This window comes from Oncorhynchus gorbuscha, linkage group LG21 (genome assembly GCF_021184085.1).
Source record: "Oncorhynchus gorbuscha isolate QuinsamMale2020 ecotype Even-year linkage group LG21, OgorEven_v1.0, whole genome shotgun sequence".
In the NCBI taxonomy this organism is placed as follows: Eukaryota; Metazoa; Chordata; class Actinopteri; order Salmoniformes; family Salmonidae; genus Oncorhynchus; species Oncorhynchus gorbuscha.
In genome coordinates, this window is record NC_060193.1 from 52,328,171 (window position 1) to 52,351,499 (window position 23,329).

General features: G+C 43.2%; 2 protein-coding genes across 3 annotated transcripts; both read right to left on the reverse strand.

Annotated features, from left to right (window-relative positions):
• Positions 1 to 2,384: 2,384 nt before the first annotated feature.
• Positions 2,385 to 10,181, reverse strand: LOC124007908 (transcription factor Sp3-like). 2 transcript variants are annotated; one of them, XM_046318772.1, is made up of 9 exons: positions 10,020 to 10,181; positions 9,656 to 9,753; positions 7,880 to 8,113; positions 6,089 to 6,655; positions 5,659 to 5,820; positions 5,359 to 5,560; positions 5,061 to 5,250; positions 4,649 to 4,845; positions 2,385 to 4,536 (listed from the first exon to the last, which is right to left on the reverse strand). In XM_046318772.1, the coding sequence occupies exons 2-9, from the start codon at positions 9,722 to 9,724 to the stop codon at positions 4,280 to 4,282; spliced, it is 1,878 nt and encodes a 625-aa protein (XP_046174728.1). In that variant the 5' UTR covers positions 9,725 to 9,753; positions 10,020 to 10,181; the 3' UTR covers positions 2,385 to 4,279. The 2 variants fall into 2 exon arrangements, with proteins under 2 accessions (XP_046174728.1, XP_046174727.1); XM_046318771.1 differs by having other exon boundaries at positions 5,659 to 5,853.
• Positions 10,182 to 10,842: 661 nt separating this feature from the next.
• Positions 10,843 to 20,272, reverse strand: LOC124007909 (obg-like ATPase 1). The gene is made up of 11 exons (XM_046318773.1): positions 20,118 to 20,272; positions 19,259 to 19,356; positions 16,923 to 17,066; positions 16,651 to 16,778; positions 16,210 to 16,385; positions 15,866 to 15,946; positions 15,660 to 15,757; positions 15,192 to 15,332; positions 15,007 to 15,103; positions 14,794 to 14,916; positions 10,843 to 11,994 (listed from the first exon to the last, which is right to left on the reverse strand). Exons 2-11 carry the CDS (start codon positions 19,354 to 19,356, stop codon positions 11,887 to 11,889), a joined length of 1,194 nt encoding a protein of 397 aa, XP_046174729.1. The 5' UTR covers positions 20,118 to 20,272; the 3' UTR covers positions 10,843 to 11,886.
• Positions 20,273 to 23,329: the final 3,057 nt, after the last annotated feature.

The following is a 23,329-nucleotide window of genomic DNA, read 5'->3' on the forward strand; positions in this document are numbered from 1 at the left end:
CATGCTCATGTTAGTCCTCTAGAACGCAAATGTCGTCTTCCTAGTAGTGTGAGGTTCTGTGTTATACACTATAGCCCTTACCATATCATATGTGATGCAAAATTATTTGCTGTTGGCTTGTGTTGGTATATGTGTTATGCAACATAGCTGACTTGAGACATTGTCAACAGTTTCAGGGCCATGGGCCTTTCTCGTGATGGAAAAATACAGAATAACATGAAGACAGGACCTGTGCAATGAGTTGTGAGGGCACATTCAGAACGTAGTGTTGCGGGAACAAACTGTATTTTGTTAGATAACAGGAGCCAGGTGTGAGATAACTGTATTGAGTGTGTGAGCGCATAGATATTCTACACAACTACAACGACTGACCGATAGCGCTTAGGGGGCTGGGACCAGCCTGTGCGCCAACAATCAACGATAGGCTGAGTGAGTTTAAACCACGCCCAGTCTCTACTCTGACAGGCCGGCTCAGGAGCAGGAACTACTTCTGTCAAGAGTATATTATAATATCTTTGTCAGGAACAAGTCAGTTCTCCGTTTTGCCCTGCGAGGTGTGACAGAGAGCCCGTATATACGAAAATTGCATTTACCACTTATTGCATAGCATACAATCGGTGACTCAATGTCATATTTATCCTGATACCAGATTTGAATTGACGCAACCCTAACAGTAGGACTGTAATAATGAAGTGGTATGTACGTATCTGACGGTAGGCTGTCATTGTAATAAGAATTTGTTCTTAACTAAATAAAGGTTCAATAAAATACTACCTGTTTCAGTGTTTTGAGAGTAGAGCAAGAGTCGACTCCAAACACAAGAGTCGGAGTTGAGTCCGGAGTCCGATATTGCGCCAGATCTGCATTATCGGCTGCCTCAGCTATTGAAATGAGAACTGAGCGATTTTCAGCCCAGTCTTGAAATCAATAATTTGATTTTCGCCAACTCGGGTAAAAAATAAGGCTACACTACTACTAGCTAGCAACTTTTTTTGGACTTTAGTAAAAGATTAAGATAACTAATCCCCTTTCATCTGTTGTTGAGTCACAGATAGAACAATGAGACAGACATTTCACCGGATGTATAAATATGAAGCCCAGAGGCCAACAGCAGGAGAAGATGGAGCAAGACGGATTTTGGTGACATTCTGCTAATTATGTCATTGGTCTCCATACAGTTTTCTGTTTCCGAAACTATCATCTCTAACAGAGTGGAGTTTTTGTCAACTTTGCCCTTTGCCTACTTTTTTTATGGCATTGTTTAGAACGAGTGTAAAGGCAAATTGAGTTATTGCACACGAGCACTTCAGAGTAGGTGTTCTCTAATGGAAATATGCAAATAAATGTGACAACATGAGCACACTAGCTTGTGCTTGGCTCTGCCCTCCATCTTGCCTGTTCTGCCCACTATGATTCATTTGCTACCATTGGAAACGACAGGCTCTGGTCTATTTTGGGTTATAAAATGATTTGTTTTAGTCGTAAACATGGCTAGGATACTTACGAGCTCTTACTATGTCATAAGGTGAATGCACCGATTTGTAAGTCGCTCTGGATAAGAGCGTCTGCTAAATGACTTAAATGTAAATGTAAATGTATTGCAATGAAGTGACAGTCAGATAACGTTTCAGTTCTCTAAATGTACTGTCTTTGCCTCTTATTTAAATGACCTATCAAAATCAAATCAAACGTATTTACAAAGCCCTTCTTACATCAGCTGATATCTCAACGTGCTGTACAAAAACCCAGCCTAAAACCCCAAACAGCAAGCAATGCAGGTGTAGAAGCACGGTGTACAATTAAAACTCCCTAGAAAGGCCAGAACCTAGGAAGAAACCTAGAGAGGAACCAGGCTGAGGGGTGGCCAGTCCTCTTCTAGCTGTGCCGGGTAGAGATAACAGAACATGGCCAAGACGTTCAAATGTTCATAGATGACCAGCAGGGTCAAATAATAATAATCACAGTGGTTGTCAAGTGCCACAGGTCAGCACCTCAGGAGTACATGTCAGTTGGTTTATCATAGCTGATCATTCAGAGTATCTCTACCCCTCCTGCTGTCTCTAGAGTTGAAAACAGCAGGTCAGACAGGTAGCACGTCCGGTGAACAGGTCAGGGTTCTATCAAGAACATAATGCAACCAACAGCTAAATAATAATAATAATATAATATAATACCAGAACATAATTATTACAACAAATCTGCAGTTTCTTCTTCATAAAAGCCATTGTTGAAGGCAAACTGTTCTTCATGGATGTCAATTGACGTAATCCTGCCACAAATGGCTTTGCTGCCACCTACTGTTTTCAGGAGAACTACAACCTGTAACCATAGAGGAATAATCTTTGCTGTTATCATAGAATAACTAGTGACACACACATGTAGTCTGTCATTGGAAGGAATCAGACTTTAATTATGATCCATTTGAAAAAAGGTTTTACAAAAAGTAACATTCAAATTTTACACTTTCTTTAAAAAAAAACAATTAAAATAAGCTTTTGATACAACAAAAGTATTTATCTAAAGAAAATGGCTTCTATTAACAATGTGAATAGAAGATAATATACAGGTAAGTGGACGCTAAGCCATGCACATACTGACAGGAAAGATTACAATAACATTTAGAAATAATAATGGCATGATTGTTTCCTTTACAATGAGAAGCAACTAGCCTGAGAGCAGTGGAAACATAATAGAATTAGAATGAGTAGAACAGAATATTGTGATTCAGATTCTACCCCTCAACCAAATGTGTGCATTGGATTGGTAGAAAAATGTCTGGAGGAAGTTTCCACCATAATCCACTCCATTTAAATCCATGCAGGTGAGTGAACGAGTACACACTTTAGGAAAAGGGTAGAAAATTGGACTGCACTAAATGTCTTGCAGTCGGTGCATGCTCCGGCGGCCATATTTGATGTACCATTTGAACTGGTCAGTGAACCTCAACTGTTCCAGAAATGCAAAAATGGCAAGTTCAAAATGTTTTCACCATTTTGGGTGGGCAATTGAGAAATCAAGTCGATTTTCAGACCTGTGTCCTTTAACTCATTTTAATTTAATTAATCTGACAAGTCCCAAACTAAGCTAGTCATAGAAACAGAATATAAATTGTAACTATACAACAAAAAGTAAAAAAACAAAAAAAATAGTTAACTGAAGACACATTTGACTTGAGTAAGCACTGCAAGTGTGCTCATGTTGGCTAGAGTGATGACCCAAACATTCTGCTGTGGGTCAATGTTTCCTTTGGCAGATCTAGGATCAGCTCACCCCCCCCAAAAAAATCCTAACCTCAAAACTTTAAGGGGGGATAAATCCTAAACTGACCCTAGAGCAGCATGTATGGCCAACTTTTATCACCAAATCAATCCAACCGCTAATAACGCTTCACCTGAAACCACAGGGCATGTCACATGACACAAGCTTTAAAAGCATGAGGTCACATCACTTTCATGGGGTACAGGGCTGGGGAAAAAATCTACATGGAAATAAAAGTGTCCACACAGACATACCTTTATTGGTTAGCAAAGTTTCAATCAATCCAAACATTAATTGATCAGAACATTGTTAACAAATCAAAGGTATGTGTTGGAGAATCAGTGTGCAAGCCCAACTCTACCACTACATTACAAAGGTCTGACATTATGCAGATATTGGTTGTTATAAACGCTGTCATAGTGTTCTATAATAAAAATGTAAAAACAAAAAAAGTGTTATATCATGGCTATGACAGTTCACAAGGTCTTAAAAGGGTGTTATGCTTGTCGCTTCAGGTGAAGAGTTAATGAAGCCACCTGTAGTCTCTCTCAATACACAGACACCCACACTCTCTAGAGAAAGCGACCGATGATTCAATATAATCAATTATTCAATCAATCGCTCTAGAGAGAGGGCTACTACACATTTCCTATTCCCTGCATCCTAACACAATTACATGATCTGCAAAAGCTTAAAAAACACATGCATCTCCAGCATTTTATACAACATTATGATACAAAATAAGGCATTTCGTAGTGAGTATTCATGTTTGCGAGAGTGTGTGTGTCTGTGTGTGTACATAGTGACAACATTGAATGTAATTTGTTTGCCTGCCTATAAAAAGACAGCAAATAACAAACATAAAGTCATGATAACTCTTACTTAAAATATATATATATTTGTCATATATATTTACGTATATATATTCATATATAAAAAAAAACAATAAAAAACAAAAAACAAAGGGGGGGAGAAAAAAGCCCACGGTCCCTGTTTATTGGCCAGTCTATAAGCCACGTCCTCATTCCATGACCTCACCGGGTGCCACGGTGACCAGCTGCAGAGGGATCTCCTGATTGCCCAGGAGGTCGTGGCCGCCAGCAGCTGATTGAAGGATAAGGGTGGTTCCGTCTGCGGTGATGATGGTGTCGCTGGGGGGCGGAGACAATGAGGAGGAAGCCACACCTTTTTTATTCTGGTGAGTCTTTATATGTTTGGCCAGATGGTCGCTACGCATGAACCTCTTTGAACACTGTGCGCACACAAACTTCTTCTCTCCTGGAAAGAGAAATGAAAGGGAGAAAAAGAGGTAGAGAGTGATGAAGGAATAAGTGTGGTGAGCGTTAAGCTGGTGTTATGTAGTGAAGATGGTGTTTATGTGTATTCCTACCCGTGTGTGTCCGTCTGTGTCTCTGTAGCTCGTCACTCCTGGTAAACCGCTTGCCACAGAACATCCAGTTGCAGACGAAGGGCCGTTCTCCGCTGTGCCATCTGAGGTGAGCCCTGAGGTGAGAAGTCTTACCGTACACCTTCCCACAGCCCACGATGTGACAGATATGCTGCTTCTTCTTACCAAGACTCGACCCTCTGGGAGGAAGGGGTGACAAGAGAGAGGGTTGGGGTCAACACATAAAGTCAACTTCATGCAGTCACTGGAGTTTCAATTGTCGTGGTTGAAAGTGACCCTACTGAGTATAGACCCCGGTTCAACCACATTAACCCACTGAGCTAAAGCCTAGGATCCAACATTTTTTATATACATTTGTGTTAATATATTGTTTATGTGTGTCTTTCCAACCCACCTCCCTCCAGCCTCTTTACAGTTGGGACAGGTGCAGGCGACTCTCCTCAATCTCTTGCCCTCCCCGGTGGACATGTCCATGTCTTCGTCATCCATCTGGACACGCAGGTTGTTGATGTCACTGGGGTTGAGGGTGGAGTCACCACTCAGCTGCCACTCTTCAGAGTCTGGCTCCTCCTTTATCTGGATGCCTGTGGGGAGAGATAGTTGTGTGTGTGTGTGAGAGAGAGACAAAGTAAGAAATAGAAAGATGGGGTTTGTGTGTATGTATGTGTGTGTATACGTATGCATGTTCCTACATGCAGGACTGCCGGCCTCCTCTCCCTGTGTGTATTGAATCCCTGGCTGTCCTATAGAGTTGACTGTAACAGTCTGGAGGTTAGGCAGGGTGATGGATCCTCCCTGACCCATAGAGAGGCCCTGGACTGGGGCCAGAGTCAGCTGCTGGCCCCCCTGGGCCTGGGGGAGCTGGAGGCCCTGCAGAGACTGGACCCCTTGGACCTGAGAGGGAGTGCGTTTAGAAAGAGTTACACACATGCATGATCCCACACACCTACGTACGGTAGTGAAACAGATAAACACACACCCGCACAACCTACCTGGAAGGTCTGCCACTGTATCTGTCCCGAAGCAGTGACTGTCTGGGCCTGGATGAGGAAGGTTCCAGGGTTGACGAGCTGGACACTCTGGAGTGTCTGTCCAGACTGGGATAGATCCTGTCCCTGGGCCCCCTGGTTGTCCCCCGACAGCTGTAGGATGGGCTGGGAGAAGGACGAGGCATTAGAGGTGGACACCTGGATGAAACAGACTTAATTCAGTCATGGTATTTTTTTTCAGCCATGCTCTTAGAACAGTGTCCTGAGGAGGACCTACAGCAACGTACATACTAATATGATATGACCTGCTGAAGACAAGTTAAACAAGACTAGTAACCTTTTTCCTGTATGATGGCTCCCTGTAATATGACTGTTATATGTGGTGTAGGGCGCTGGGAATAAAGCCTAGGGAATTCTATGTCATATGACTGACCTGTATTTGCTGCAGGTGGTTGTGTGAGTTGTAGTTCTCTGGGGATGCGTCTGAAACCCCGGCGGACACGGCAGTAGCTTGGGTCAGAACCCCCGTCCCGTCGATGGTCTCAGGCAGCTGGGATGATGAGGTTGTTGGCACGTAGAGGTCTGGGTTACCGTTAGCTTCACTAACTAGGGTCGCTAGCTGTTTGGCTCCACCTTCCTGCCCCTCCAGCGCCTGGCTGCCCATGATCAACTGACCGTCGGTCGTCGTTGCTATGGGAACCGTCTGAGCACCGGCAAGCCCTAGTGATTCGAGGTCTATGCTGTTAATAGGGAGGAAAGTTATGTTACCCCCCGACAGCCCCATGGGAACCGCGCCGCTATAGGTCGTGCCCCCGGCCAATGATACGCCCTGAATCTGCTGCATATGCCCAGCCTGCGTTAGGAGGTCAGAGGCTGTCGTTGTGGCGACGCTGATTCCGATATTGCCATGGCTACCATCCTGGATGAGCTGGATTTGGCCCGAGCCATCGTCCAATCCCTGCGCAGAGAAGCCTGCCAGAGTTCCATCTGAGTTGTGGATCTGAGGGATGACATGGAAGAGAGAGTTCGACATTTGTGTGTAGAGAATATTGTGTGTAAGGGCTAACATGATAATCGACCTGGTAATGGACATCTGCTAACAGAGGTGTGCATGTGTGAGTGTACCTGCAGATATGTGCATGAATATATGCACACACACACTACATGGCCAAAGGTATGTGGACACCTGCTCGTCAAACATCTCATTCTAAAATCATGGGCATTAATATGGAGTGGGTCCCCCCCTTTGCTGCTACAACAGCCTCCACTCTTCTGGGAAGGTTTTATACTAGATGTTGGAACTTTGTTGCAGTTTTAGCGTTCCAATTCATCCCAAAGGTGTTCGATGGGGTTGAGGTCAGGGCTCTGTGCAGGCAAGTCAAGTTCTTCCACACCAATCTCAACAAATTATTTCTGCATGGACCTCACTTTGTGCATGGGGGCATTGTCATGCTGAAACAGGAAAGGGTATTCCACAAACTGTTGCCACAAAGATGGAAGCACAGAATCGTCTAGAATGTCATCATATGCTGCAGTGCTGATTTCCCTTCACTGGAACTAAGAGGCCTAGCTCGAACCATGAAAAACAGCCTCAGACCATTATTCCTCCTCCTCCAAACTTTACAGTTGGAACTATGCCTTTGGGCAGGTAGCGCTTTCCTGGCATCAGTCAAACCCAGATTCGTCCGTCGGACTGCCAAATGGTGAAGCGTGATTCACGACTACAGAGAACGTGTTTCTACTGCTCCAAGGTCCAATGGCGACGAGCTTTACACCACTCCAGCTGACGCTTGGCATTGCGCATGGTGATCTTAGGCTTGTATGCAGCTGCTTGGCCAAGGAAACCCATTTCATGAAGCTCCCGACAAACAGATCTTGTGCTGACGTTGCTTCCAAAGTTAGTTTGTAACTCGGTAGTGAGTGTTGCAACCGAGGACAGACGATTTTTACAGCTGACTGGGGCAACTATAGCAGGCCAGAAATTTGAAGAACTGACTTGTTGGAAAGATGGCATCCTATGATGGTGCCACGTTGAAAGTCACTGAGCTCTTCACTACAGGCCATTCTACTGACAATGTTTGTCTATGGAAATTGCATGGCCGTGTGCTCGATTTTATACACCTGTCAGCAACGGGTGTGGCTGAAATAGCCAAATTCACTAATTTGAAGGGATGTCCACATACACTACATGGCCAAAAGTACCTGCGTGTGAACAGTACACTACCTGGTATTGTATGCTGGACACTCCGTTGGCTGAGCCGTCGTTGCCAGATGCTGTGACGTAGATGGGCTGACTGTCCATATTCCCGATAGGGAGAACATACTGGCCGTTAGAGGTCATCATACCAGAGTTCGGAATGTGGACGACTCCCTGCTGCGCATCCTTCCCTGTAGAGACCGGGGTTAACAACTCCCAACGGTCTGAACCGGTTAGCTGGATGGCGGTCATGTCTGTGGTCTGACAGAGAGAAGACACACACATTCATAAAGTATTATTCAGATCCACTGTTGCGGAATGAAAAAAGCTGATCTAGTTACAGGTATGTAGAAGGCACTGGTCATAAGTCTTACGCTGTTGCATTGTGGTTCACAAAGAATATGAAGCAAAATATTAATTTGGAAATGACATTTCTGTACTATCTGAGACGAGAGCTAGAGGTACATAGACAGATATCAGGGTGTAGGCTCCACACTGTGAATAGGGCAAAATGACATGCAGTATAGTTTGTTATCACAATACAGTGTCAGTAGACAAGACAATTATTGTGGATCTTGTTAATATAGATATCAAATCCTATATTATAGGTTTCTGCAACAGTGGACTAGTAATAATACAGTAGTATCAAGACATCTCCCTTAATAAGGCAAAAATGTCACAACATGAGAAATCAACCATGAACCTAAATATTTCTGAATCCGCTATAGAGACTTTGGCTTAGCTAGGTGGTTTGAGAAGAAAGGATCAAACTTCATCAAGCATGTGACGCACCAACCCTTTTCTGCGCCTATTGACAAGGTACAGTATATTCTGACAGGAGAGTTTTGTTTAAGAGCCCTAAACATTAACATGCATCGCCTGCAGTACGTTTTTGGAAACAGAAAAGGTACAGTATCTTTCATTTCAGGAATACTTTTTTATTTATGGTTTTAAACAAAAAGGTTAAATTACTACACACATTTTTATAGGATTAGTGTTCCCACACGGCCATTTCTCCATGTTTCATCGCTTGTTTACAAAGACAGAAGAGATTGGCGGCCACCTGCGCTAATTAGCGAGCTCCGAACACTCGTGTGTGCAACTGGAGATGAAGTGTAGTTCAGCAACTGGAGGCACACAGCTTGTCGATCTGTGCAAAACGGCTACAGTTAGTATATGTTTTATTATTTGAAAGATATTTCATATCAGCGGGAAATTAAGGCGGATATCAGCGTATGTTTTGAAAACCACTTTGAAAGCAATGATTGGCGTTTCTAAATGGTTAAAACACAGCTACGGAATTGTGGAGCCAAATGTGGGCGAAAGTAATAGTTGAACAGCCTACATCGGGAGAAGGGTTTTTCGAGAGCTAGTCACCACAACTAGACAAATCATCGAAGACTCCCTTCTATCATCCAACGAATAGAGCTAGTATGGCTAGACAAAATACGTAATCGCTACAGCATGGGCGTGGGGGAGATCTTTTGTAGTCGGGTGCAGATTCCCACATTCTCTGTTCGGTTTCCCCACTCACCCCTCCTTTCCCCACTGTACCCCTTTAGCCCCAGGTAGACGAGCTAAATATCAGCGACCTGACCAAGTGACGGGCTGTGTCCTACCCACTATGGGCGGGTTCTAGAGGGGTAAAGTGGGTGGCCGTTATAGCGGGGAACACAGCGGCGGAAGTATACTAGCTTTACACCCCCTGCAACATTTAAAACGTGTGAACTTCTAGCTAGCTAAAAACACCACACAGTAGTAGCTCGGAGGAGTCGAAATACGAGATAGAAAATGTTGGGGTACCTGGTTTTCCGAGGCTCCGCCGTGCTGTAGGAATTCGCTTTGACTGCCTTCCACGTCCGCGGTAGCCATTTCCTCTTGTTTCAAATGTTGCTCTGGCGCTAGCATGGAGAGAAAGGAAAATTTAGCAAAACACTAAATTTCTCACAGGTTTCTGCTCCCAAAAGGCTGCAAAGAGACAACAAACTTCAGTCGATGAAGAATAAACGGCAAACCTTAACTTTGCGACAAGGTTTCAATGCGGATTTCGACACAGATTGAATGTTTACTTTTGTTAACTAGCTAACTACCTAGCATAGGTCTCCTGCAAAAGATTAAAAGACGTAGTTAGCCTGCCTTGCCATCGGTTGTAAACGTACAAACTCACCAGTTGGTTGATGGGTTAAATGTTATGTACCAGTCATATCGTGAATGGTAATAATCGAAAGATTATCTGATCAACTAAACTCCGAACATGATTATCTTTTATCAAAGGCGGGCTTGTGTTGATCGGTGAATTCGGGTCGATTTTTTTCTATTTTGATTGACGGTGAGGGAAACACAAAAAGGGGGGCGCTAGCAACGTAACAGGAAGTCCCGCCGTTCTTCTCAAAATTGATTGGTTAACTCTGTGGTTTGGTGAGACTTCTATGGCCAAGCGATATGTCCGTCATTTTATGGGATATCTGTTTCCTGTTTGTTTTTAGACAAGAACCTCATATCTGGGAATCTATGGTTGAAATTGAAGAGCAGGAAGTGTTGGGAAAATGGCAAATGTAATTGCAGCAATATTTATTTTCGTATTAATGTATCCGCATATTCACCTTGTTACACTTGGTTAGCTGGCTAACATTGCAACTAAGCTCTGTTATATTTAAGTGCAGTGATCGTGAACATTTTGGCTACATTGTTCTGTGAGGCTGCCAGCCAGATTTGCTCATTGCCTCTGCTTTTTGTAAGGAACTGCTTCAGTTATGCTGAAAATGTTCGTGTATGTGCTGGGAAATAGTCATTGCAACATGGAATCTTTTTTTTGCATGAACCACGACGCAGACTAGTATGCACAGAACCTGTCACTATGCATGTAATTTATTTTGCAGTATCAGTATGTTCCCCCAGCCTGTTACAAGCATCCCATCCACTTCAAAATGCATACTCTCGTACAACACGCACATGAACACCCATCAATTAAAACACATTTGAACACAAACGGGAGCTGTTGTCTTGTTTTATTGAGTGTAATTGTTGACCCATATTGTGGTTGCAGTACATGCGTTTCCATGAAAATGCTTGTCAGGCCCGGGCCCAGTTGCACAAAACTTATAATTTCCCCTTGCCTAAGGGAATTGGTGTGTCAGAGTCCCTCAAACGTTTTCCTTATGTAAAGGCATACTTAAATTGGTTTTATGGTAGTTTGAAGGCATGTACTGTATGGCAGAAATTGTCTGGGTACCATGGAGACAACCTAATTCACTGACAGTCTGAGATTGCGTTTTTTGGGAAGGAGATTAAAACTAAAACTTCTACATTCAATACATGATAAAGTAATTGATTCAGAATAATTTATTTGAGTAACTTTTTACTCAACTTCTAATAAATTCTAGCACGTCAAGCTAATTTATAGAGTAGGTAGCTTGTTTGCCAGCTAGCTGTGTAGCGATGGATTGTACACCTTCCATTGTTTAGCTAAGTAGCAAGCTAGCTAGTTGATGTTTTCCTTTTGTAACCAGAGCAAATTAAAGCAATATTCTCATCCAAAAATATGAACGTGGCTAGGGGTGTCAGAAGACTGATTTATATCTTCCTCTTATTCACAATGTGGCTGCAATGTCTTGTGTGAGGAGGGCAAATATATAGATTTAATATAATAGTGTATGGGTAGGTGCGATAATCAGGGTCCCAAGCTCAAAGTCACGTTGGTGGTTTCTGGTCAGGCACGGTCAGAGATGCCTACTTTACTTAAAATAATAATAATGGTCCCTCCATGTTCCGATCAGTCCTGACTAGGGCCCAGAGTTTTTCCTGATAAAATAACCTGACCAGAAAACACGTTAGGACCTGGTTAGGACCTCAATGGTTACAGTGTGCACTCGATTTTCATCCTACCATACATAGAATTAGAATGATTAATTCTTATCTTCTCATTCATAATACCAGGGAGAGGGGAGAAAAATCAACAGACACTGCGGCTCTCGAGGACAAATTGAGACTGGACACAAGAACCCTATGTTATTGTACTGGTCGCATTGGTCCCATCACTTCTTCGCAGCCTTGGGTGCATTGGGTGTGTTGAATTTGAAAAATATAATGTCTCCGTCCTCCACGATGTAGTTCCTGCCCAGCTGCCTGTACTTCCCAGCAGCCTATGGGACAAATCATAACAGAAAAACTTCATTTACATTATACAAAGTAATTTAGCAAGATAAGTTAATGTCACATGCACAAGTACAGTGAAATGCCTTTCTTGCAAACTAAACCCAACAATGCAGAGATCAATATCAATGTAGCACTAACAAATAAAAGGTAGCACAAATACAAATAAGAACACAAGAAAGTAAGAAGCTATATACAGGGTCAGTTCCAATACCATACTTACAATATGCAGGGAAACTGGAGCGATAGAGGTAGATAAGTACAGTGCCTTGCGAAAGTATTCGGCCCCCTTGAACTTTGCGACCTTTTGCCACATTTCAGGCTTCAAACATAAAGATATAAAACTGTGTTTTTTTGTGAAGAATCAACAACAAGTGGGACACAATCATGAAGTGGAATGACATTTATTGGATATTTTAAACTTTTTTAACAAATCAAAAACTGAAAAATTGGGCGTGCAAAATTATTCAGTCCCTTTACTTTCAGTGCAGCAAACTCTTTCCAGAAGTTCAGTGAGGATCTCTGAATGATCCAATGTTGACCTAAATGACTAATGATGATAAATACAATCCATCTGTGTGTAATCAAGTCTCCAAATAAATGCACCTGCACTGTGATAGTCTCAGAGGTCCGTTAAAAGCGCAGAGAGCATCATGAAGAACAAGGAACACACCAGGCAGGTCCGAGATACTGTTGTGAAGACATTTAAAGCCGGATTTGGATACAAAAATATTTCCCAAGCTTTAAACATCCCAAGGAGCACTGTGGAAGCGTTAATATTGAAATGGAAGGAGTATCAGACCACTGCAAATCTACCAAGACCTGGCCGTCCCTCTAAACTTTCAGCTCATACAAGGAGAAGACTGATCAGAGATGCAGCCAAGAGGCCCATGATCACTCTGGATGAACTGCAGAGATCTACAGCTGAGGTGGGAGACTCTGTCCATAGGACAACAATCAGTCGTATATTGCACAAATCTGGCCTTTATGGAAGAGTGGCAAGAAGAAAGCCATTTCTTAAAGATATCTATAAAAAGTGTCGTTTAAAGTTTGCCACAAGCCACCTGGGAGACACACCAAACATGTGGAAGAAGGTGCTCTGGTCAGATGAAACCAAAATGGAACTTTTTGGCAACAATGCAAAACGTTATGTTTGGCGTAAAAGCAACACAACTCATCACCCTGAACACACCATCCCCACTGTCAAACATGGTGGTGGCAGCATCATGGTTTGGGCCTGCTTTTCTTCAGCAGGGACAGGAAAGATGGTTAAAATTGATGGGAAGATGGATGGAGCCAAATACAGGACCATTCTGGAAGAAAACCTGATGGAGTCTGCAAAAGACCTGAGACTGGGATGAAGATTTGTCTTCAAACAAGACAATGATCCAAAACATAAAGCAAAATCTACAATGGAATGGTTCAAAAATAAACATATCCAGGTGTTAGAATGGCCAAGTCAAAGTCCAGACCTGAATCCAATCGAGAATCTGTGGAAAGAACTGAAAACTGCTGTTATAATGCTCTCCATCCAACCTCACTGAGCTCGAGCTGTTTTGCAAGGAGGAATGGGAAACAATTTCAGTCTCTCGATGTGCAAAACTGATAGACATACCCCAAGCGACTTACAGCTGTAATCGCAGCAAAAGGTGGCGCTAAAGTATTAACTTAAGGGGGCTGAATAATTTTGCACGCCCAATTTTTCCGTTTTTGATTTGTTAAAAAAGTTTGAAATATCCAATAAATGTCGTTCCACTTCATGATTGTGTCCCACTTGTTGTTGATTCTTCACAAAAAAATAGTTTTATATCTTTATGTTTGAAGCCTGAAATGTGGCAAAAGGTCGCAAAGTTCAAGGGGGCCGAATACTTTCGCAAGGCACTGTATATGGGTAAGGTGACTAGGCATCAGGATGTATGATAAGAGTAGCAGCAACGTAAATTAATATTATATTTGAGTGTGTGTATAGAGTCAGTATAAAAATGTGTGTGAATGTTGTATGTTGGAGTGTCAGTGTGCGTGAGTATGTAGAGTCCTGAGAGTGTGCATAGGAATAAATACATAGTGTGGACCATTAAGTCCTTAGTGACTTGGACCCTGAGGAACTTGAAGCTCTTGACCTGCTCCACTGCAGCCCTGTCGATGGGGGCATACTTGCGCTCGAGTCAGAATAACATTTGTTGTTGAAGAAGAGGCACACCTCTCCCCCTATCAATCTACTGTCCTGTCCTCTCTGCGAATGGAGAATTCATTGAGTTGGATAGCCATGGGGGGTATCTTGTCCAAAAAGCAATGTTTCAGAAAAGTAGAGAATATTGCAGTTACAAGAGACTCGTTGGTAGCAAATCCGCAATCAAAATGTCATTAATTTTATTATCCAGTGACTGTACATTGGCCAACAGAATAGAGGGAAGAGGTGGCCGCTTTTCCTTTCGCCTTTAATCCCACCAGGATTCCCCCTCTGTAAAGCCCACATTTCCCCTTGGATACCCGGACAATTGGGGCGGAATTACATTTAGAGCCCACAAAGTTGAAGCCGGAATTGGGCTAAGTAACTGCTGATATGATGTTCAAAAGTTATTGTCGGTTATAAGAAATGACAACGGATACATTTTGTGAAAATAAAGGAAAAATAAACAGCAATTGTCCCAAAATAACAAAGTTGGGTCAAAGCTCGCAAAACGGAGGCCATCCAGTACAGCGCCATCTTTATCAGATGGTCTTATCCAGATAAGATTAGACAACAAAAAAACTTTTGACAAGTACTTATGGCATGCCATCACACACACCTTGACAGCATTCTCAGTGCCCTCTTCTTTGAAGTCCTGGAACTTCATGACCTCTGCCATGATGAAACCTTTCTCAAAGTCAGTGTGGATCTTCCCTGCCGCTTGGGGCGCCTTACTGCCTTTCTGTAGGACAGAGAGGAGTAATACATAACGCTTTGATAGTCACACCTGCACCTCATTGTGGGAGAGAGATAACCAAACTGTGTCTCTTACCCTGACAGTCCACGCTCTAACCTCGTCTGGTCCCGCTGTGAAGAAATATTCCAACTGCAGAGCTGCATAGCCCGTCTTAATGATCTTAGTCAGTACACTGCAATACACACACACAGTTAATAAGTTAACCGCTTGCAATATCATAAAATGTGTTCATTGTGTGTTTGATCTGTCCGTGTGTGTACCTCTGAGTCTTCGCCTCCTCACAGTATTTGTCCTTCTCCTCATCGGTCATGTCCTGTAGTTTGGCCTCAAGACCTCCACTCACTGGTATGACCATAGCCCCTGGGTCATGGGCATCGACCCACTCCTTAATCTTAATCAGCCTGGGAGAGAATGCATATTTAAGAGAAAACAATCCTATGTATATACATAGAGAAAATATCCTCTACATTAGAAAAATAAAGTAGATTTTTGATTGAAGTTGCTCTTTAATAAACCAAACAGTCAGGGTTTTTTGCACATACAAAACTTTCAGTGTTTCTTTTGCACAGAATGCCACAATCACAAAATAAACCCCTACTGCAAGTAAAGTTCAGACCCTCAACAAGTAGCATTTCAGCTCCTCAGATAATGGTTGCCATGCATCACAACCCAAATAACGTAAGATTTAGAAAAAAGGAATAAGGAATTAAGAAAGAGAACCCACTGACCACTTGTTCTTTTTCCTGATGTAGTCCTTCTCTGAGAGGTTGACCAGGTAGATCATGGGCTTGGACGTGAGGAACAGGTATTTGTTCAGCACATCTATCTGCATAAACACACACTGGGTTAGATGTGCGTGTGCTGGTATACAGGCGCCTGCAACTAATGGTACTCTGCTCTCTGTCTTTTGTGAGCACACACACATAGTCCTTACCTCCTTCTCGTTCCAGTCATTGTAGAAGCGGACATGTTTCTTCTCCTCTGAAATCCAGTTCTTTACCTTCAACATGATGTCCTGAATGAGGGATGAGGGAAGAAGGGAACAAGAGAAGGGAATGAAAGGAGAGAACATGAGTAAACAAATGCTGAATTCCGATTTCATCTGTGGCCCCTTCTCCCTAGGCACGCCTGTGGGTCTCAAAAGATCTATGAGAGGGCATGGAAAAGTGTTTCAAGTGCTTGAATAAAGCCCACTCACACAGCTTTAGACCTCAGTCTCAGACCCAATAGGGCACTCATCAACCACCCCACACACACACACACACACACTCTACTCACGTATTCAGGTTTGAGTTTCTTGTCTCCTCCTCTGACAGCGGTCTTCTCCAACTTATCTATGATTGGTCCAAGAGACTCCTCATCCTTCAGCCGTAGCTCCTCATGGATTATCTCAATGTCCCTCACTGGGTCCACATTACCCTCCACATGGATGATGTCCTCATCCTCAAACGCACCTACACACACAGAAACACTCAATTATGTCCAGGTTACGCCATGGTGCTAGACTTCACAAAGCTGATAAAATAGGAATTGAGTATATTGTTGTTGTTGTGCATGCACATCTGAACTGTGCTAGCATCGAGTAGGTGTGAGTGCCCTATTGATTAGAATGGAAGCTTCCCATGCTTGCGGTTTTAATGCGAAATGTATACCAGGATTACAGTGTGTGATTGAGTGCATGTGTGTGAGTGCGTTTCTGCGAGTGTGTGTTAAACTCACGTGTCATGTGGAAGATGCCGTCGCAGGCACTAATGTGAGACAGGAAGGCGTTGCCCAGTCCTTGTCCAGCGTGAGCACCTTTCACCAGCCCAGCTATGTCCACCACATTCAGAAACGCTGGGACTTTACTGTCCAATGAGAAAGAGAAGTTACACACAAACTTGATGTACAGAGTGTTTACTCATACACACATTTCCAAGGCTTGTGGAAGGTGCAGAAGTAGTTGTAATGTTCTACATGAATGGGCACTCTGCTCACACACACAACCCTACCTGAGGGGCTTGTGGAATGTGCAGAGGTAGTCATAGCGTTCGTCAGGGATGGGTACTCTGCTCTCGTTGGGGTCGATGGTGCAGAAGGGGAAATTCTCTGCTGCGGCCTGGCTCTTGGTCAGCACATTGAAGAATGTTGACTTCCTGTAGACAAAAATTACGAGACAAAGTCTGTCACTATTCTACAGCCCAAGACATCTGCATGGTAGGGTCTACTGAACAACAAAAGCAGATACATTTGTCTGAATTGCACTGTAGTGACATGCAGCCACCACAGTTGCTGGAAAGCCAGAACAGTACAGGTTGGGTTGGCCCTAGGGTTGCAAAGGGTCGGAAACTTTCCTGTAAATTTCCGTAATTTTTCCAGAAATTGTCCATGGGAAGTTAAGCCTGGGAATTTTGGGAATTTGAACTACATCATCATTAACTACATGACCTGGAGCCAAACCCAATGACTCCAGATTATCTATAAGTCATTGCTAGGTAAAGCCCCGCCTTATCTCAGCTCACTGGCCACCATAGCAGCACCCACCCGTAGCACACGCTCCAGCAGGTATATTTCACTGGTCACCCCCAAAACCAATTCCTCTTTGGCCGCCTTTCCTTCCAGTTCTCTGCTGCCAATGACTGGAACGAACTGCAAAAATCACTGAAGCTGGAGACTCATATCTCCCTCACTAGCTTTAAGCACCAGCTGTCAGAGCAACAGGCCAACACAAGGATTGAAAAATTGGTGGCCATCAGGGCAATTTTGAGGATTTTTGAGCCTGACAACGAGCCAACCTCAACAAGGTTGGAAAGTGACAGTGAAGATGAGGCCTCAGAGTCTGATGTTCAATAGGTGGACATTGAGGAGGTCCAGGGAGAAGACATGGAAGCCTGAGAAGACAACCAAAGCTTTAGTTTCTAGACTATCATTTTACACATGCATGTTGAAAATGTTTTTGGGAAATGCGATGGATCATTGGGGATAATTCAATATTCCCTTTTGTTTTTCAGTGAAATCATCCCATGTGAAGAGTCAACTCATTTAATTAAAGTTCAATTCGTAACTAAATAGTTGTTTTTATTTCTATTGGAAGGATTTCATCATTTGTAATTATGTCTACTTATGATAAGGTAAAAGGTGTATGTTTCTGTCTCCATATGATATGATAAATATATCCAATGCAGAAAAACATCTACATTTAAATGGTATTAATATTAATTTGCATACATTTCCATTAATTCCCCTACTTAGTACCCTCATGTATTCCCTATTTACTCCCGACTGCGTGGCCAAACACGACTCCAACACCATCATTAAGTTTGCTGACGACACAACAGTGGTAGGCCAGATCACCGACAACAGCCTATAGGGAGGTGGTCAGAGAACTGGCAGTGTGGTGCCAGGACAACAAACTCTCCCTAAATGTGAGCAAGACAAAGGAGCTGATCGTGGACTACAGGAAAAGGTGGGTGGGTTGAGAGTTAAGTTCCTTGGTGGCCACATCACCAACAAACTATCATGGTCCAAACACACCAAGACAGTCGTGAAGAAGGTACCACATAACCTTTTCCCCTTCAGGAGACTGAAAAGATTTGGCATGGGTCCCCAGATCCTCACAAGGTTCCACAGCTGCACCATCGAGAGCATCTTGACCGGTTGCATCACCGCCTGGTATGGCAACTGCTCGGCATCTGACAGTAAGGTGCTACATAGGGTAGTGTGAACAGCCCAGTAAAGCTGCTGCCTGCCATCCAGGACCTATATAATAGGCGGTGTCAGAGGAAGGACAGAAAATTGGCAAAGACTCCAGTCAAAGTTATTGACTTTTCTCTGCTACCGCACTGCAAGCGGTACCGGAACGCCAAGTCACGGACCAAAAGGCTCCTCAACAGCTACTCGCTGTTTGTTTGTTACCTATGCATAGTCACTTTACCACAACCTACATGTACAGATTACCTCAACTAGCCTGTACCCCCCCTGCCCTCTGTATATAGCCGGTGCCCTCTGTATATAGCCGGTGCCCCCTGTATATAGCCTCGTTATTGTAATTCTTATTGTGTTACTTTTATTATAACTTTTTTTTGCCTACTTGGTAAATATTTTCTTCTTGAACAACACTGTTGGTTAAGGTCTTGTAAGTAAGTATTTCACGGTAAAGTCTACACTTGTATTCGGCACATGTAGCAAATAAAGTTTGATTTGATTTTCCCACATAAAGTCTCCACCTCTGAATATTCCCCAAAATGTGCAATCCTAGTTGGCCCTATAGTATGAATTGTGCTAATGAGTCTCCAACGCCCTACCTTTACAACTATGGGAAACTACTAAATTGTAGTCATGTCCATACCCAACATTCGGCAATCCCACAATCCCAATCTTCAAAGAAGTCCCGAAGCGTCCAATCAGCGGTGGTTGTTTTGGTCCTTCTCCCTTCTTTGGAGGCATCTGCAACAGCAACAAAACATTTAGAAACAGAAATTAAACACTTCATGTTCTTGAACCAAACAACTAAATTATGGGACATGCTTAATATTAACATTACATTTTTTCATGGCTGACAACTATCAGACTCAGCTCTCACACCCCAGGGGTCAATTTCAGAAACCGTGTGCATATTGTTCCCTTTTACTCTGACAACGACATGTCACTAGTTTTTGTACTGATTACAATGGTTTACTACACTACCCAGGCTGGGTTCGCATAACATGCAAGGCTGGGTTTGCAATGCCACACAGTTGCCTTGAATTAGACCACATCGTGTGTAGTTAGTTGCGTCTGGAATACTGCTGGTAAAGAATACAGACAGCAATCTATACCCTGCGATGACTTGTCACATAGTTACCGAGCTGACAGTTATTTATCTCGGATAACTTCCCGGTTTCATATAGCTAACTCAACGCCTACTAGCTACTCATGTTGACACAAACGACAACCTAATTTGAAAAGACAGACTTGCCAGTTGGCACAGCTAACCAACTGCATAGCTAGAAGACAGCTAACCAGCAAACAGGCTAAAACACATGTGGAGAAGCTAGCTAGCTAGTAAGGAACGGTCCCATTCATTCTGCTTGTCAGCATGCTAGCTAGCCAACTAGCTAGTTATGTCAAGTAACGTGATTGTTTATCAAAATAAAAAGAAAACATATCGCAAGGACGAATATATAACCAAACAAGCATGTCTTTAACGAGCTATATGTTCACATCACCTTGATTCGGTTTATTTTTGTTCGGCTATCTACGAAAATAGATTTGGTTGGAATATGTTCACACTGCTCCACATCTAGCGAAACTAGAAAAGGGTCGTCACTAGTTCCCACAGCCACGAAGTCTTACCCCTCTTAATTGTTCAATTAATTTCCTTAAAATGTGATTTTCAACCTAACCTTAGCAGTGTGGTTAACCTTGTGCCTAAACTTAAATTAAGACCAAAAATACATTTTTTGTTTTCATTCTTTTTTTTTACAATATGGGCCATTTTTATTTTGTGGCTGTGCTATATAATGAAACCCTAGAAAAGAGACAGCAGATCGGAAGTGTTTTGTGTCTCAGCATTCTCATTGGACGAAACTTTATAACACGTAGAGCGAAAACACGTAAAGCGCTGCACGTTTGCAGTGTGACGTATTTGATTCAATTATCGATCAGCCCGCGCGGTGGCAGTAATGCAATGTAATATTGGATGCCAACCGCCGCTAAACCCCAACGAAGAAGAAGATCACCCCGAGCGGTTTCCATCATTGACACCCTAACGAGGCCAGATATACCTAATCTATTTCACTTGCTTTGGCAACGTAAACATGTTTCCCATGCCAATAAAGCCCTTTGAATTGAATTTATCCTTTTGAGGAGATGGGGAAATGGGAGTGAATGGCGCTAGCTCAGAAACGCAACATTAGCTAAGCAACCGCTTGACGTAGCATGACAACGTGAACGCGATTGGTCAACTGTCTGCTAGGTGGGGGCGTTAAACGTTCCCCCATTAATTGGCCAATGGCATTCCTACCTCTTCCTTTCTCTAATATTAAATTAAATTCTAAAGGCTTTATTGGCATAGGAAACAAATGTTTACATTGCCAAAGCAAGTGAAATAGACAAACAAAAGTGAAAAAAAAACAAAACATGAACAGTAAACAGTCACACAATTTTAAAAGGAATAGAGATATTTAAAATGTCATATTATGGCTATGTACACTGTTGTAACGATGTGCAAATAGTTACATTACAAAAGGGCAAATAAATAAACATATCTGACAAGGCTTTCTGAAGGTTTCGGCGCCTAAAAACGGTTCATTCATCTGAGCGTCATTATCTGTTCACAATGAACATTAGGGACATCTGCTGGTCAACGATAAATAGCACCGTGTGATTATCATATTGACATTTTCTATCTCCACTGTTCATCAGAACTCCGTTGCGCAGCGGTAAATCATTGGCTTTAGTAGCCTAAAATCAGTTGGAATACCAGGTTCGCATTTTACATCATGCTTCCCTTTTTGTCTTCAGGTTTACTATACTGAACAAAAATATAAACGCAACATGCAACAATTTAAAATATTTTACTGAGTTACTGGTCATATGAGGAAATCAGCCAAATGAAATAAAAGAATTGTGCCCTAATCTATGGATTTCATGACTGGGATACCAAAATGCATCTGTTGGTCACAGATATTTTTTTATTTTGGAAAAGTTTTATGAACACATTTCCTTTAAAAACAGCTCATACATTTTTTACATGATTTCATACACATAAAAACGGCAACAAAGCATAAAACACAGCATTTGAAAGTTACATTTCAATTTGTTAAAAAGTACATGTTGTTAAAATCAAAGAAAACAACCATGAATAAAAAGTACTTTCCTTGTAAACATCAAATCTGTAAATGCCATTTAAAATGTGTACTAATGATCTAACAAAGGTAAAACATTTTTAAGACATGAAAAACACCTTAAAAAGTCACTTTGTTAAAAAGCTGTCTTCGGTCCCTTGTACAGGAGCGGGGTGAGTCCTTATCAAACTCGCCTCATCCTGCTCCTCTGAAAAATAACCTTCCCGTCCTTCGGGGCCCAGAGGAGATCCATCCCCTAGGCGCATCGCCCTAGGCGCCGCAGCGCTGTCAGGCCGTGGCCGCTGGGACCTAGGGTGTTGTGGGGGACCCTTCGCCTGGGGTCGAGGCCCCCTTCCTTCCGTACCACCCCAGGGCTTCCGTGGCTACCATGGCCACTGCCTGGGGGTGGTCTCTACGCTTTTCCCTACCAGCAGGTTACGTGAGGACCACAGTGCTTCCTGTTGGTCACAGATACCTTTAAAAAAGGCTGAGGTGGGGATCAGAAAAACAGTCAGTATCTGGTGTGACCTCATGTGGTCAGATGACATGGATACTACACTACAGGACGGATTTGCTAGCACAGACTGGAATATGTTCCCAGGATACATCCAATGTCATTAAGGAATACACCACCTCAGTCATCGGCTTCATCAATAAGTGCATCGATGAAGATGTCTCCACAGTGACTGTACGTACATATCCCAACCAGAAGCCATGGATTACAGGCAACATCTGCATCGAGCTAAAGGATAGTACTGTCGCTTTCAAGGAGCGGGAGATTACTCTGGACGCTTATAAGAAATGCTGCTATGCCCTCAGACAAACCATCAAACAAGCAAAGTGTCAATACAGGATTAAGATTGAATCCTACTACTCCAGCTCTGACGCTCGTTGGACGTGGCAGGGCTTGAAAACTGATGATTACCGCCCCGTGGGACTCACGTCGGTAGCCATGAAGGGCTTTGAAAGTCTGTTCACTGCTCACATCAACAGCATCCTCCCGGACAGCTTAGACCCACTCCAATTTGCATACCATCCCAACAGATCCACAGATGATGCAATCTCACTCCACACTGCCCTTTCTTACCTGGACAAAAGGAACACCTATGTGAGAATTCTGTTCATTGACTACAGCTCAGTGTTCAACACCATAGTGCCCACGAAGCTCATCAATAAGCTAAGGACTCTGGGACTAAACACCTCCCTCTGCAACTGGATCCTGGACTTCCTGATGGGCTGCCCCCAGGTAGTAGGGAAGGCAACAACATGTCTGCCACGCTGATCCTTAACACTGGGGCCCCACAGGGCTGTGTACTTAGTCCCCTCCTGTATTCCCTGTTCACCCACAACTGCGTGGCCAAACACGACTCCAACACCATCATTAAGTTTGCTGACGACACAACAGTGGTAGGCCTGATCAAAGACAACAGCCTATAGGGAGGAGGTCAGAGAACTGTCAGTGTGGTGCCAGGACAACAAACTCTCCCTAAATGTGAGCAAGACAAAGGAGCTGCTCGTGGACTACAGGAAAAGGTGGGCCGCATAGGCCCCCATTAACATCGGCGGGGCTCTAGTGGAGCGGGTTGATTGTT

Excerpts from the sequence above, each read along its gene's own strand:
- LOC124007909 (XM_046318773.1), bottom strand. The coding sequence starts at position 19,356 with ATGCCTCCAAAGAAGGGAGAAGGACCAAAACAACCACCGCTGATTGGA. Across the intron at positions 16,386-16,650 it reads CGGCATCTTCCACATGACAC|GTGCGTTTGAGGATGAGGAC; the intron begins GTGAGTTTAACA and ends CTGTGTGTGTAG. Across the intron at positions 11,995-14,793 it reads GCACTGAGAATGCTGTCAAG|GCTGCTGGGAAGTACAGGCA; the intron begins GTGTGTGTGATG and ends TTTGTCCCATAG.
- LOC124007908 (XM_046318771.1), bottom strand. The coding sequence starts at position 9,724 with ATGGCTACCGCGGACGTGGAAGGCAGTCAAAGCGAATTCCTACAGCAC. Across the intron at positions 5,561-5,658 it reads TACAGTGGCAGACCTTCCAG|GTCCAAGGGGTCCAGTCTCT; the intron begins GTAGGTTGTGCG and ends ACTCCCTCTCAG. Across the intron at positions 5,251-5,358 it reads GGAGGCCGGCAGTCCTGCAT|GCATCCAGATAAAGGAGGAG; the intron begins GTAGGAACATGC and ends CTCTCCCCACAG.